This window comes from Tamandua tetradactyla, chromosome 3 (assembly GCF_023851605.1).
Source record: "Tamandua tetradactyla isolate mTamTet1 chromosome 3, mTamTet1.pri, whole genome shotgun sequence".
Lineage (NCBI taxonomy): Eukaryota > Metazoa > Chordata > Mammalia > Pilosa > Myrmecophagidae > Tamandua > Tamandua tetradactyla.
Window position 1 is genome coordinate 193,439,508 of NC_135329.1, and position 12,327 is coordinate 193,451,834.

The window sequence follows — 12,327 nt, forward strand, 5'->3', positions numbered from 1 at the left end:
CCAGTACCTCCCTACACCCAGCACGCACCCACATACATGCAAACACAACATTCTTGGCATGCCACCCCTCAAAATACCAGCTTTGAGAGGAATTTCAGACCGCATTTCCTCCATCCATCCCCATTTCACAGATGGGCAAACAGGTGCAGACAGGTCTGACCTGGCCAGTCTCTCGCAGTCAGGTTACAGAAGGGCTGGAACTGGCACCCAGGCCATGGAAACGCCCCCTGCCGAGCTCCCCTCATTGCCCCATATCCTCCCTGCAGGCTCTTCTCCTTACCTCTCAGGCTCACTCACACAGGGGGACGTCCAAGCTGGGACAGCCACCCCTCCCACTCCCACCCTGACCTACCCCAGCGCCCAGCCCCAGAGCAAAACCTTGGAGCTGAAGGATCTCAGCCTTTCTAAAGCTGAGGGCAGCTGACTGATGGCCCTGCCAGGGGTCTTCCAGACTTCCCCCAGGTTAGGACAACTCTGAACACAGCTTGGGAGCAGGGAGCAGGGTTGGACCTAGCGCTAATTGGACTTTGCTCCAGGGTCTCTAGCCCAGGAGGAGGGCAAGGACTAGGGTGATGCAAGTGAGGCAACCTTACATCTAGAATGTAAGGAGGCATGCTCTCTCAGGTCCCTGCAAGTGCACCTGCCCAATTCTCAGGGCGAGCACCGCCTCAAATTTTGCATCCTTAGGCAATGGCCCTGGCCCAGCCCTGGTCTAGAGATGCCTTTTCATAATAGCCATGCAAAGCAATTACCCATTAAGCTCCAGCACTGTCCTAGGTATAGTAGGAGGTTCTTGGATCCCATGTTCATCCATCCCCAATACCTCTCTGTGAAGTTAGCATGGCCCCATTTCACAGTTGAAAAAACTGAGGGTCCAAAAGACCAAATACCCAGGCCAAGGCTATGGAGCTAAAACATAGGAGAGCTGGTATTTGAACTTTGCTTCCTTTATCTCCCTCTCTTGTCCCTGGAGATGAACTTCAGCTTCCCTCACTCTTTATCAACCACCCCCCTGTTTGGAACAAGCTTTCTGATACTTGACTAATTGCGGCAGCTTCTCCATCTCAGGTCCTCAGCTGGAAGAGGGTTCTTCAATACCCTTCCCTAGGAAGAGCAGGAAATGAGCTGCAGCAGGAGAAACTGAGATCAGACATCAACAGGAACTTCCTGAATTTGAGGGGTTGTGAACCACAGGCTGGATAAGGGAAGCTGCACATCCTTTCCTTATTTTTTTTTTCCAATAAAAGGGCCCACATGCTCTCTCCACACATGCGTTACTGTCCTCTGCAGGAGGCTGGGGAGTGGCTGCGAGGAAGCTTGCAGATTCACGCAGTCAGACACGCTGGTGGCCTACAGGGTGGGTGGGCTGGGGAAATGTATCTGTAGGCTGGTGTTTTGGAGGAAGGGAAAGGCCCATAGCAGGTGGGGGGAGGTGCCCAGGGCTGGGCTACGGGGAGGGGGATGGTCAGAATGCGGACTCAGCCTCCGGAGGAACATTCCGTCCAGAAATTCCTCGCACCCTCCCCCTTTCACCCCTCCAACTCTCGGTGCTCCTGCCCCCTGGGATGCCTGGAATCTAGGCAGTTTTTCAGGCCAAGAAGACCCCGTGACATCACAGCTCCTGCCATGGCAAGGAACCATGAGTTCACAGCAACACTGCCTATGGGAAAGGAGAGGAGATGGGAGCCGCGCAGGGCTGGGCAGGTGCTGGAATATCTTCAGCCCTAGGACCCAGAGAAAGTTATTCCAGGCTTACTTGTTCCAAAAATAGGACCATAAGCAGATGGACGGAGGGGGCTGAAAGCAAATGGGAAGGGCAGGGAAATGCCATTTAAGGGGCACTTAGAGGGAGTGTGGCAGGCGCTGTTATGGACCCTGAGAGGTCGGACAATCGACAGCAATAATAACAAAAACAAGCTAGGAGCAGCAGCAGGAGAAGGACGCAGAGGAAAAAAGCGGGTACTTTAGTGCGTCCTAGAGCATTATCTCTTTGGCATGAGGGCCCTAGAAGGAGTCACTTTGAACCCCTTTTGACAAAAGGGGAAGTCAGTGTGAGCTCAGGTGTGCACCTTCAAAGTGCTTTGCCCTCCCTGCAAGCTGCTTCCCACCATCTTGTCAGAGGAGGAGTGCATGGGGGCGGCAGCATAGAGGGCCACGGGCAGGGCCGAGGGGGCTGAGCAGGCAGAGCTGAGCCAGGCAGGGCAAAGGGGAAGCTGGCAGCCAGGGCCTGGGTCACCCAAAGGATTAGGGTGAACGTTTTCCAGGGCTCGCATCCTCTCCCAGGCAGGCGGAGGCCTCCAGAGGAAAAGAACCGGCTCATTGTGATTCAGTGGAAAGTTATACGTGATTCCCCCTGCGAGGAAGGGCCTGGGCAAGCACACTCCTGTGCTCAGCCCCCACCCCCCACTAACCCCCAGGGGCCCAGCACCCAACTCCTGGCTAAGGCTGGGCACCTGTGAACACCCCCACCCCAGGAGATTTACATGCTCTCATCAGCCCTGGCCCTGGGCCAGGGTAGAATATTTCACACCTCCTCTTGCCCTCTCCCTCACTCAGCCAGGGGCCCAGGCTGTGCTTCCTTAGGTCCCTCCTCCAGGCTTCTCTGGCCAATCTCACATAAATCGTCTCCACCCCATGCTGAACATCTGCATCAGCCTCCAACTGGGGCCAGGCCTGCCTCCCACAGCCTCCTCTCTACCAAGCCACCCCACAGCGAGCTAGACCCCCAGTTCTAAAACCCTGCGTTGGGACACTCTCTCACTCAAGGACCCATAATGGTCCCTTAGTGCTTAGCACATGAAGTTCGAGTTCCCCCACCTGGCTTTTAGACTTTTCCATTAACTGACTCCATCCTCCTCCAGCTCACCCCCTGCCCTGACTTGCCCTCTCTTCTCCAGGTGCAGCCCCTGCTCACTGCTCCTCATTGCCCACCACACAAGCCCAGGTCATTCTCGCTCCTGTACTCAAGCTGTCCCTATCACCCACCTGCCATCAAGAATGTGGCAGGCCCTGCTGAGACAAGATCCACCACCCCGTCGCTGGACATCCAGTCCTGCCACCTTCTGGAACACCCTGCCTCCTCCAACCCTTCTCACTTCTATTTGCTCAAATCTTACCCTGGAGTTGGAAGAGGAGGTGAGCTCCTCCCACTTTCTCAGCACAAACAGGTTGCTCCCTTCCCTGAACTCCAAGGCTGCATCCAGTCAGAGTCCCAGAAGTGGGCACCTAATCAGTTTTCGTGATGGCTCTGGAGCTCTCTCTCTCTCTCTCTGCCGGAGGACAAGCGCCTATGCTCACCAGGGAGGTTCTCAGCACCTCAGGAATGCCTTGGCCCCGTGACCCCATCCTTCCCCAGCCCACCCGAAGGGCAGGCCCTCAGTGGATGCCCACCCAGCAGCTCCCCCCAGGAAGGGAGTCCCCTATCAGCACCCTGCCTTACACCTTACAGGGCTCAGTGCCATCCAATGACAGAACCTCTACTCCCCCCGACACCTCTGCTTTAGATGTTAGGGAGCACCTCCTGACCTCCTAACCTCCCCCTCTTTATAGCAACCTTCACCTACTAGCGCCTACTAGTTCCACTTTGGAGAACAATAAAAAATGAGTCCATTCGTCCTTCAGTGTGCTCTTGTCCCCTCCTGTACCTGCCTCATATACGCCCTCTCTGGACTGAATAGCTCCAGGTGTTGAGAAAGTGGGCTCTGCAGCCTTCTTCACTACTCTGTGGATAATCTCCAGAATGCAATGCCCAGAATTTCCCTTTTGAAAATCAAGGCTCTGGATCATCACTCCCATTTGCCATGACTTCTCAAAGAAGGCCCACCGTGGCCCACTCAGTGCCCTAGAGTGAAGCTTATCAGGGCCTGGAGTTCAAATTCAGCTGACACCCGTCTCCTTGAGGAAGAGCACATGCACATGGCAGCCTCGGGATGCGGCAGCTCCAGGTACTTTCTCCAATGCCGGTTAGCATCACACCCCCACTCCTACCATGGGACAGCACAGTGCCTTCCAGTTCTGGGCCTGACCCTTGGTGACCTTGGGAAAGTCATTTGCAAACCTCAAAGCCTCAGGTCCCTCATCTACAAAAGAGCTGGATTGGACTAGATGGCGTCTAAAGTCTTGGCAACTCTGTGACCCCATGTCTACGCCACCTCCTACTTTCAAGAAGGCCTGACACCCTATCAGAAAAGAACCCTCTAACCCTAGCATCCCCAAAGTGCTTAGCATTTAGTAGATGCTTAATAAGTGTCTGTTGGCAGGATGGACAGATGAATAGACCCTTCTCTAAATTCCAGGCTCCCAAGCAAGTAGAGAATCTAGCTAGTTGGAATTGTCTGCTCTGTACGGAGAGAAGGGACCACCTGGCAATATCAGGTATTTTATCTGGAGCAAGCGCTGAGGGAACCAGGAGGGATAGCAGAACCAGGAATTCAAAACACCATTCCTGATCCAGCCCTGCCCTTTGCTAGCATCTCTGAGCTCCAGTGTGCTCCTTGGTACAATCTGCTCCTCCTGCCTGCCCAAGATGGGATCCCATCTGCCCAGGCTTCTTCACAAGCCACTGTGGGTTCCACATGACCCAATGTCAGGAAAGAGGCTTTGAAAACTGCAAGCAGGCTCTGCAGGTGAGAGTGACATGTGTCATTATTAGTGGTTGAGGTGGGGAGCAGACTCTAGTACCAGACCACGGAGTCAAAATCCCAGCTCCCCTTGAGAATAGGGTTGTGATCTTAGGCCTCAGTTCCTCTGTGAAACTGGGATAATAATAATATCTCCTTCGCTGAAGATTAAATGAGTTTATTTGTGCAAAGCTTTTAGAACAAAGCCTGGCAAATAACAAGTTCTATACAAGGGTTAACTTTGAGCTACTGCTATTATCACTGTTAGTGATGATTATCACTGTTAAGAGTGAAAACAACTTGACATGTCCCATCCCCCACCCCACCTCCCACCCCCAGGTACCCCCCACAACCTCCGAGTCATACCACAAGGACGTGCTGAGCACATGTTGTGGGGCTAACCTCATGCAAGGAGAAGCAGCACATGCGGTTTGTCCCCAGCCCAGACGTGCCAGGCCTGGGATGCCAGACTGCATGTGCAAAATAGCTCGGTCTTGGCCAGCCTTGGCAGCCACTGTCCTTGGCCATCACCCTCGGGAAATGCCTTTTGACTCTTATTTTTCAGAAGTTGAGTAAAGCTGCTTCAGCTTTTTCCAAGGATCAGGAGTGTCCCATGGCAAACAAGCCCTCTCTCCGTTCCATGCTGCCCCCATCGCTAGACCCCACAGAGGGCAGCTGACCCTAGGACCCATTTACCCAAGGCCTTGGGCAACATCTGTTGAGTAAGACAAAAGTATGGGTTGAAGATTAAGCCACTTTGCCCTGGCTGGCCAGGGCACAAGCTAGAAACATGTCTGGCCAGCAGTGCCCAGAGGCTAGGCAGAAAGCATCCTCAGGGATGCAGGATCCCAGACCCACGGGGAAAGGATTTAAGTGAGAAGGCCAGAGGGACAGCCCCAGCCAAACTGAGGTGTGGAGAAAGCACAACAGACAGACACACAGCGCAGGGGAATGGGGGGATGGGGGAAGCAGGATGGCCAGAGACCAGAGCGACGAGGCTGAAGGGCAGGCAGCAAATGGAAAAGGAAGGAAAAATGCAAACCCGCCCTTTCCTCCCTCTTGTGAACCTGTTCAAAGCGCTGGCCTCGCCCACCCATGAGGAAACAGGTGCTGAGTGCTCTCTAAGGGAAGCCAAACTTTCTCTGGGTTTCCCCTGGGCCACTTTCCCTCTTCCCAGGGACAGTGACAGAGCAGGTCTCCCCTCTTAGCCGCTGCCTATAGAACTCGTTGGCCCGGTTCACCAGCCGGCCAGGGAATAAGTCATCACAGCCCCGATTATTCAGCACCTGCTGTGTGCCAGCTATTCATTAAACATGCATTGAGCCCCTACTGTGTGCCACAGCCACAAAGGAAACATATAGACAATACTTGCATTCTTGGGGAGAGCATGCCTGTGTGTGTCTGGCAGCCCCTAAACAAGAGAAATGCGTAAACTGTGCAGTGGATCTGATAGTGATAAGTGCTAAAGGGTCAAGGCAGCAGGAGAGGGAGAGTGAGTTACAGGGGAAGGGAAAGCCTGACATTTGAGTAAAGGCCTGGAGGAGGGAAAGATCCTGGCAGATATCTGGGGGAAGGGTGTTAAAGACAGGAAACAGCAAGTGCAAAGGCCCCATGGTAGCATCATGGCTGGTGTCCAAGAAATAGCAAGGAGGCCCGTGTGGCTGCAGCAGAGTAAGAGAGAGAGTCTCTAGAAGGAGATGACGTCAAAGAGAACCTGTCGGGTAAGGCTGTGCAGGCCAATGGGAGAACCTGGACTTTTACTCTCAGGGAACTGGGAGCCACCGGAGGGTTTTGAATATGGCTTAATTAAATAGATGAATTTGCCCATTTTATTCTCTCAATAACCTTATGGGTAGGGACTATTATTAACTCCATTCTGAAGGAGGGAAACCGAGGTCCAGAAATTAAGCAATGTATCCCAGGCCACACACCCAGATGGGGAAGCCGGAATCCTCTGGAATCCAGAGGAAGGTAGTCGAACTCTTGCGCTCTTCATCACTGCAGGGTGGGGATGGGAGGTGGGGATCGGGGTTGGGAGAGGTAGTCTCTGGCTCAGGTTGGGGGAACGTGGTAACATGATCTGGGATCACAGCCCCTCATCTCTGGGTGGCAGATCCACCCCCAGGAAGGACAGAGTTCCCCTGCACATCACAGAGACACATGCATTCCACAACCTTCTGGTATCTAACTGCAGTCCTTCCAGCTGGAATGCCAACCTTCTGTCCCAACTCCTGACCCCTCCTCACGTAAACAAAGCTCATGAGACAAGCATCTGGCTTCTGCCTGGAGGTCCCTAACCCCTGGACCCCCCAGCTTCCCCAGACCAGCCAAGGACATTCTGTTCTCAACAGCGAGGTGGTAGTTCAACTGGAATAATGAGAGAAGACACTAGGCCTGCCCTCTGGCCCCACCCCCATGGTTGTCATGGCCCCAGCCAGTGGGGCTGTGTGCGAATAACACTCCACAGCTGGGCAGAGCTGAGGCCCAGAAGGGCTGCCCGTGGTGAGGATGGGGAGGAGGGGCCGCTGCTCTGCAGGGCCTGGTCAGGGGTGCGGGGGGCAGTAGCAGTGCCCTCGGCCCATATAGGGTCTAAGAAATTATCAGCCCCTTCATACATCATTTCATTCCATTGATGACCCTGAGCGGGGAATATTTATTGGCATTGGAAAGGCCTTTGGGGCAGCTGGTTCAACCCCTTTACTTAAAAGAAAGGGAAACTGAAGTCCAGAAAGGGTGGGAATGGCCCCTCATTACCTGGCACGCAAGTGCCAGAGCCAGGGCTGGAGGCCGGGCACCTGAGAGAGAGGCCGGTGTCCAGGGTGAGCAAGTCACCACGTAGGTATGCACTTACCTGTAGCTGCCTGGGGCCCCCTCTCGGCCCACACACCCTCTGTCACATATCCCACACCCCCACGCGCACACACGTGCACATGCGGACCCTTCCCCACCAGCCTCCAGAGCCCTGCCAGCCTCCAGCAGTGGGTCAGGGAGCAGGAAGAGCCGCTGAAAGGAAAGAAGGCAAAGAGGGCAGGAAGGAAAAACTCCCAACATTCCAAATCAGCACAGCTGGACTCAGTCTGGAACAGGCCCCCTCTCCAGAGCCCACAACTTAGGGGAGTCGTGACCCTGTCCACGCTGTTCTGGATGCCTGGTTGGGGGTAATGGAGAGCAAGAAGAAAAGCGAGTCAAGCCAAGGAGCTCAGAGGTGGAACAGAGGCCACTGCCCAGGTGGATGGACTCTGGGTCACGCCATCTGTCCCCCCCTCCCAACTCAAGGGACCTGACCTGAGACCTGGCAGATGGAAGAAGACACCACAGCATTCCCCAGCCCTGGAGGCACCCAAGATGATGCCCTTTTATGGGTCTTTCCGAGGGCCTCAGTCTCAAGATTTGGAAATAGAGGTCTCCATGTCTCATCAGAAAGAAAGTCATGATTCACTTTCTCCAAGCTGAGCCTCAGAACAGGGACGTCGCCCCCTCCTCCTTCTTCCCTAATTGCCCGGCAGCCCTGCTACCAGGATTCTTGGATATAAACTACGCAGCTGCTGGGAAGCTGAGAAAAGAGGAGAGGTAGGGCCTGCAGGGCAAGAAATGACTGTCACTCACCACCAGTTCATGGTTGGAAGGAGGAATGCAGGGGGCAGCCACCTGTGGGAGGAGAGAGAAAGGGAAAGGTTAGCATCTCTCAGACCAGGACCTTGTGAAGTCATTCCACCCCCACCTCCATGCTCGACTGCCCTTCCCCAGGCTCACACACAGAGACCTCCCCTTTGGGAGTTCTTCAGAAGACTACATTGCAACACGGAAAAATGCTTAGGTAATAATGTTTAGCAAGGGGTGGGAAGGACAAAAGGCAAAAATGAAACATACATCACTATGACGATTCTGTAAATAATAGACATAAGCTGAAAGAATGGAGGTCAGTGCACTGGCATTGTAATAATTGTTGGGTTAAGGTAGTGATAATTTACTACTAGTAAAGATGTTTCACTTTATTCTATCTTCTAAATTTTCTGTAATATAGTAGGATTTGTTTCAAATCCAAATTAACAAAAATGTTTAAGATCTCTAGAAAAGGAAAAGTCACTTCCTCTGCTCTCCTCAATGCCAAGGTATCTCATTAGAGGTCAGCCCTGCAGACAGCCCCTACCGGCTCTGACAGGTCGGGGAAGGACCTCGCCAGCTCTGCCAGAGACAGATGTCAGAGTCACAGATAAATGTGGAAGGCTTTGAGGGGGCAAAAGCACCCCATATGGGCAAGCCATTATTGTTATCAACTTCATTATCCTCATCTTCCTCTCTCATGCAGAGGAGATGGCAACCTGGGCCTCCAGACAGAGGGAGGGAGGGAGAGGGTGAGGACAAGCAGGGCAGGGAGGGAAGGAGGGCTTGCTTGAGCCCTTCCCTGAGATAACATTCCCGCTGCCAGGCCAGGCAGCCAAACCACTACCCTGACAATTAGCAGGGCCATTTATCAGAGACTCAACGCACTCCTTCTTTCTAGCTGGGACACGTTTTTTTTGGAGCTCAGTCCTCAACCTTGGCTCTAATTTCACGACCCAAACACTAGGCAGGGGGCCCAGAGAGGGGATCGAGGGGGCGGGGGGGGGGGGGGGCATAAGGGTGTCTGGGCATGAACCGTGGATTGCCAAAGAAGGGGATGGCTGCCTCTAGAGTCAGTGGGCAACACCCACTACCATCATCCCGGCAAAACAGTTATGGAGGGACCCCCAGCCCTGGCTGCCGCAGGCTGACCACTTTGGGCTGGGTCTTCTCTCCATCCAGAACCCTGTTCTGTTGTCCCAGCAGCCCAGACCAGGATGCTTAACGTGGTGCCCCAAGTTCTGGAGGTGGCTGGGAGTTGGCACTCTTGGGTTCTTGACCCAGTCATGCTATAGCCTCATGCCCAGCTCATTCTCCAACAAAGAGGCTGGGTTAAGTCTTAGTATCTATCGACCTCGCACAAAATTATTCCAGGATTGTTGGGAGAGACCAGAAAGAAAAAAAGGAACAATATCTACCACGTGTGGAATACATACTCTCTGAGATGATTGTAACTGCTCTACCTGCATTAACTTTAATCTTTTCATGCTACTATTATTATCCCTAGTTGAGGTGCATGGGGCACAGGAAGGTTAAACAACTTGCCCAAGGTCACACAGCCAAGTGGCTAGAATTTGAACCCAAGCAATCTGATCCCAAGACAAGATATAAAGGGGATCTCATCACTCATGGCCCCCTTTCAGAAGAATGAAGAAGCATGAGGGGATGCCCCTAGATGCCCAGGGTTTGAACACACCTAAACACCAGCCATGAGCAACTGTGTTGAGAGGCCACTATGGGGAGAGGGTCCAGGAGTGGGATGGGGGTACATTTGGGATGGGCAGGGGATAATAGGTACATTTGGGGTGGAGGCAACAGACTGGGACAGAAAGGAGGGTCCTGGGAGCTGGCTGTGGCCCATGTGGCTTCCTACATGGAAGCCTGTCCCTGCTGTCACTGCTGTCCCTGCCTGGCAACCTTCTGGTACCTCCCACCCCTCGGTCCCAAACCCCACTCTGGGGACTGTGAGGTTTCAGTATTGCAGACCCAGCTCTCCAGTGCTCCCTCTCCCCACTCACTCTCTCATCCGTGGGCCCCTCAGGTCTGGGGTGGGAGAGGGAGCAACTCAGGACAGCTGCCTTGGTCTTTTCCTTCCTTCTGAGCTGGGGCTGGGCTGGGACCCTGAACAAGCTGCAAGAGGAAGGAGATTGCCTACTCCTGCCACCAGCCCCCCCCCTCCCCCCATCTAGGCACATCCTGTCCATCCCCATCAATTTCCCCACAGTTCAATAAAGATGGGTTTCTAGTCTCCATTTGGGTCTGGGGATTGAGGAAGGGAGGTAGAGGATAATGGGCACATTTGGGGTGGAGGCAGAATGGATGGGTGTTCCCTGAGACAAAAGCTTCTCTCAAAGACCCATCATAAAGCAGTAGAAAGAATGGGGGCCCAAGTGTCCTGAACCCAGATCCCTTCCCTGTCCCCCCCTACCCCAAAGCAGAGGCACCCCCTTACACCTGAATCGGAGAGGGAACTGTCAAGCCCCAGCTACAGGCCTGATGCCTGGGTGCCCCTCACGGCCTGCTGTCCCCCAGTGGCCCCTCCACCCTCCACCCACAGCTGCACATTCCAAGCCGGCCGGCCATCCAGCCCACTAACTTTGTTGTGTGGTTCAATGTTTCTTGTATCCCTCTTTTTTTTTTTTTCTTAAGCAGAGAAATGTTGCCTTAAAAGGCTCTCTCCTTCCCTCCGGCACCTTGGCCCCTGGCCACCCTCTCAGGAGCCTGGAATGTGCCAGGGCCCCTGGCCACTCTGCAGTTCTGGTGTCAGCCCAGGCCACCCCTACTGCCCACCGGGGTCTCAGCCTCTGCCGAGGGGGCAGGCTCTGGGGTGTCTGCAGGGGTCTCAGTGCCTCCCCAGGGCACAGACCCAGGAAACCAGTCCTCAGGTGAGCCTCCTTCCCCTGCAGCACTAGAAACAAGCCATCCATTCCCAGGGAGCTGGTACAACTTAGGCTCCAGCTTCCCACTCTGAATAACATAATAATAGTAAAAGCAGCAATAGCAACAAACACGTACATAGAACTTGCTTTATACCAGGTACTGCTCTCCACATTTAGCATAAATTAACTCATTTAATTTTCAGAACGAGCCTCACACAAAGATTATTATCCCTGCTCTGTAGAGGTGGAGACTGAGGCATTGTGCCGGGTCACAGGGTAATTAGGGAGAATGACCAGGATGCAAATCCAGCAGCCTGGCTGTGGACACTTGCCCTCTCGGTTACGCTGACTCTCCTGTAAACACTAATTGCGAGAGTCACTAATGATGACGACAGTCAGAGTGCTCGGTGACTGTGGCGAGGCGTGTGCTCCTGCGCCCGGCACTTCGCTCGAACTCATTCGCTCCTAATAAAGCATGGACGAAGTACATACATGTCACAGTCCTGACTTGCCCAAGGCCACTGCAGCAGAGCTGTCTAGCTCTGGAGCCCAAGTTGGAAAACTGGGGGTGCAGATGACAAAGGGGAAACTGTAACCAGACCCAGACCAGTCTCCGATGACTGCCCTTCATCAGCACCCCCACCCACTAGTATTTCCTGAACTTCAAAAGTCCCTGGACACAGGGTCGACAACAGGGCATCCCCCGTAGAGACTCCCCCAGCATGCAAGGGTCTAAAACAGACCAGAGGCAGCCAAGATAGGCAGCCCCCTGCATGACCCGAGCCCTGTCTTTATGCAGTGCCCCATCCCCTTTGTCCAGGATGCAAAGCCAGATGCAAGGGTTGGGGTCCTTTCCCAAGGTCCTTTCCCACCCCAAGCTCTCTCCCTCCTCAGGGGTTTTGCAAACACTATTCCCTCTCTGCATAGTGGGTCCTCCCCATCCTTCTGACTGTGACTTAAATGCCACCATCTCAAAAAAGGCCTCCCGATTCCCTTAGACACACAGTCACATTTTTCTCTCTCCTGCACCCAAATCTCTTCTTCACAGGCCTAAATACAATTCGTAATTACAGGTATGCTTGTCCCCTTGTCCAGGATCTGCTTTCCCCTCTAAGAGGGCACGGAGCATGTCCCGTTCATCATGGTGGCCAGTGGCCCCAGCATGTGGCACAGAGCCTGGCCACAGAACCTACTGGTGAACAGTAGGTTCACACTAAATGGATGCT

At 53.8% G+C, this 12,327-nt stretch overlaps 1 protein-coding gene across 12 annotated transcripts in view; it reads right to left on the minus strand.

Moving 5' to 3' along the window:
- TNS1 (tensin 1) overlaps positions 1–12,327 on the minus strand; it is a 199,769-nt gene that overhangs the window by 107,901 nt on the left and 79,541 nt on the right. For all 12 annotated transcript variants that reach the window (XM_077155081.1, XM_077155084.1, XM_077155083.1 and 9 more), the window contains one exon: positions 8,226–8,267. In XM_077155081.1, the coding sequence (XP_077011196.1) occupies positions 8,226–8,267 (42 nt within the window). The remainder of the gene's footprint in view (positions 1–8,225; positions 8,268–12,327) is intronic.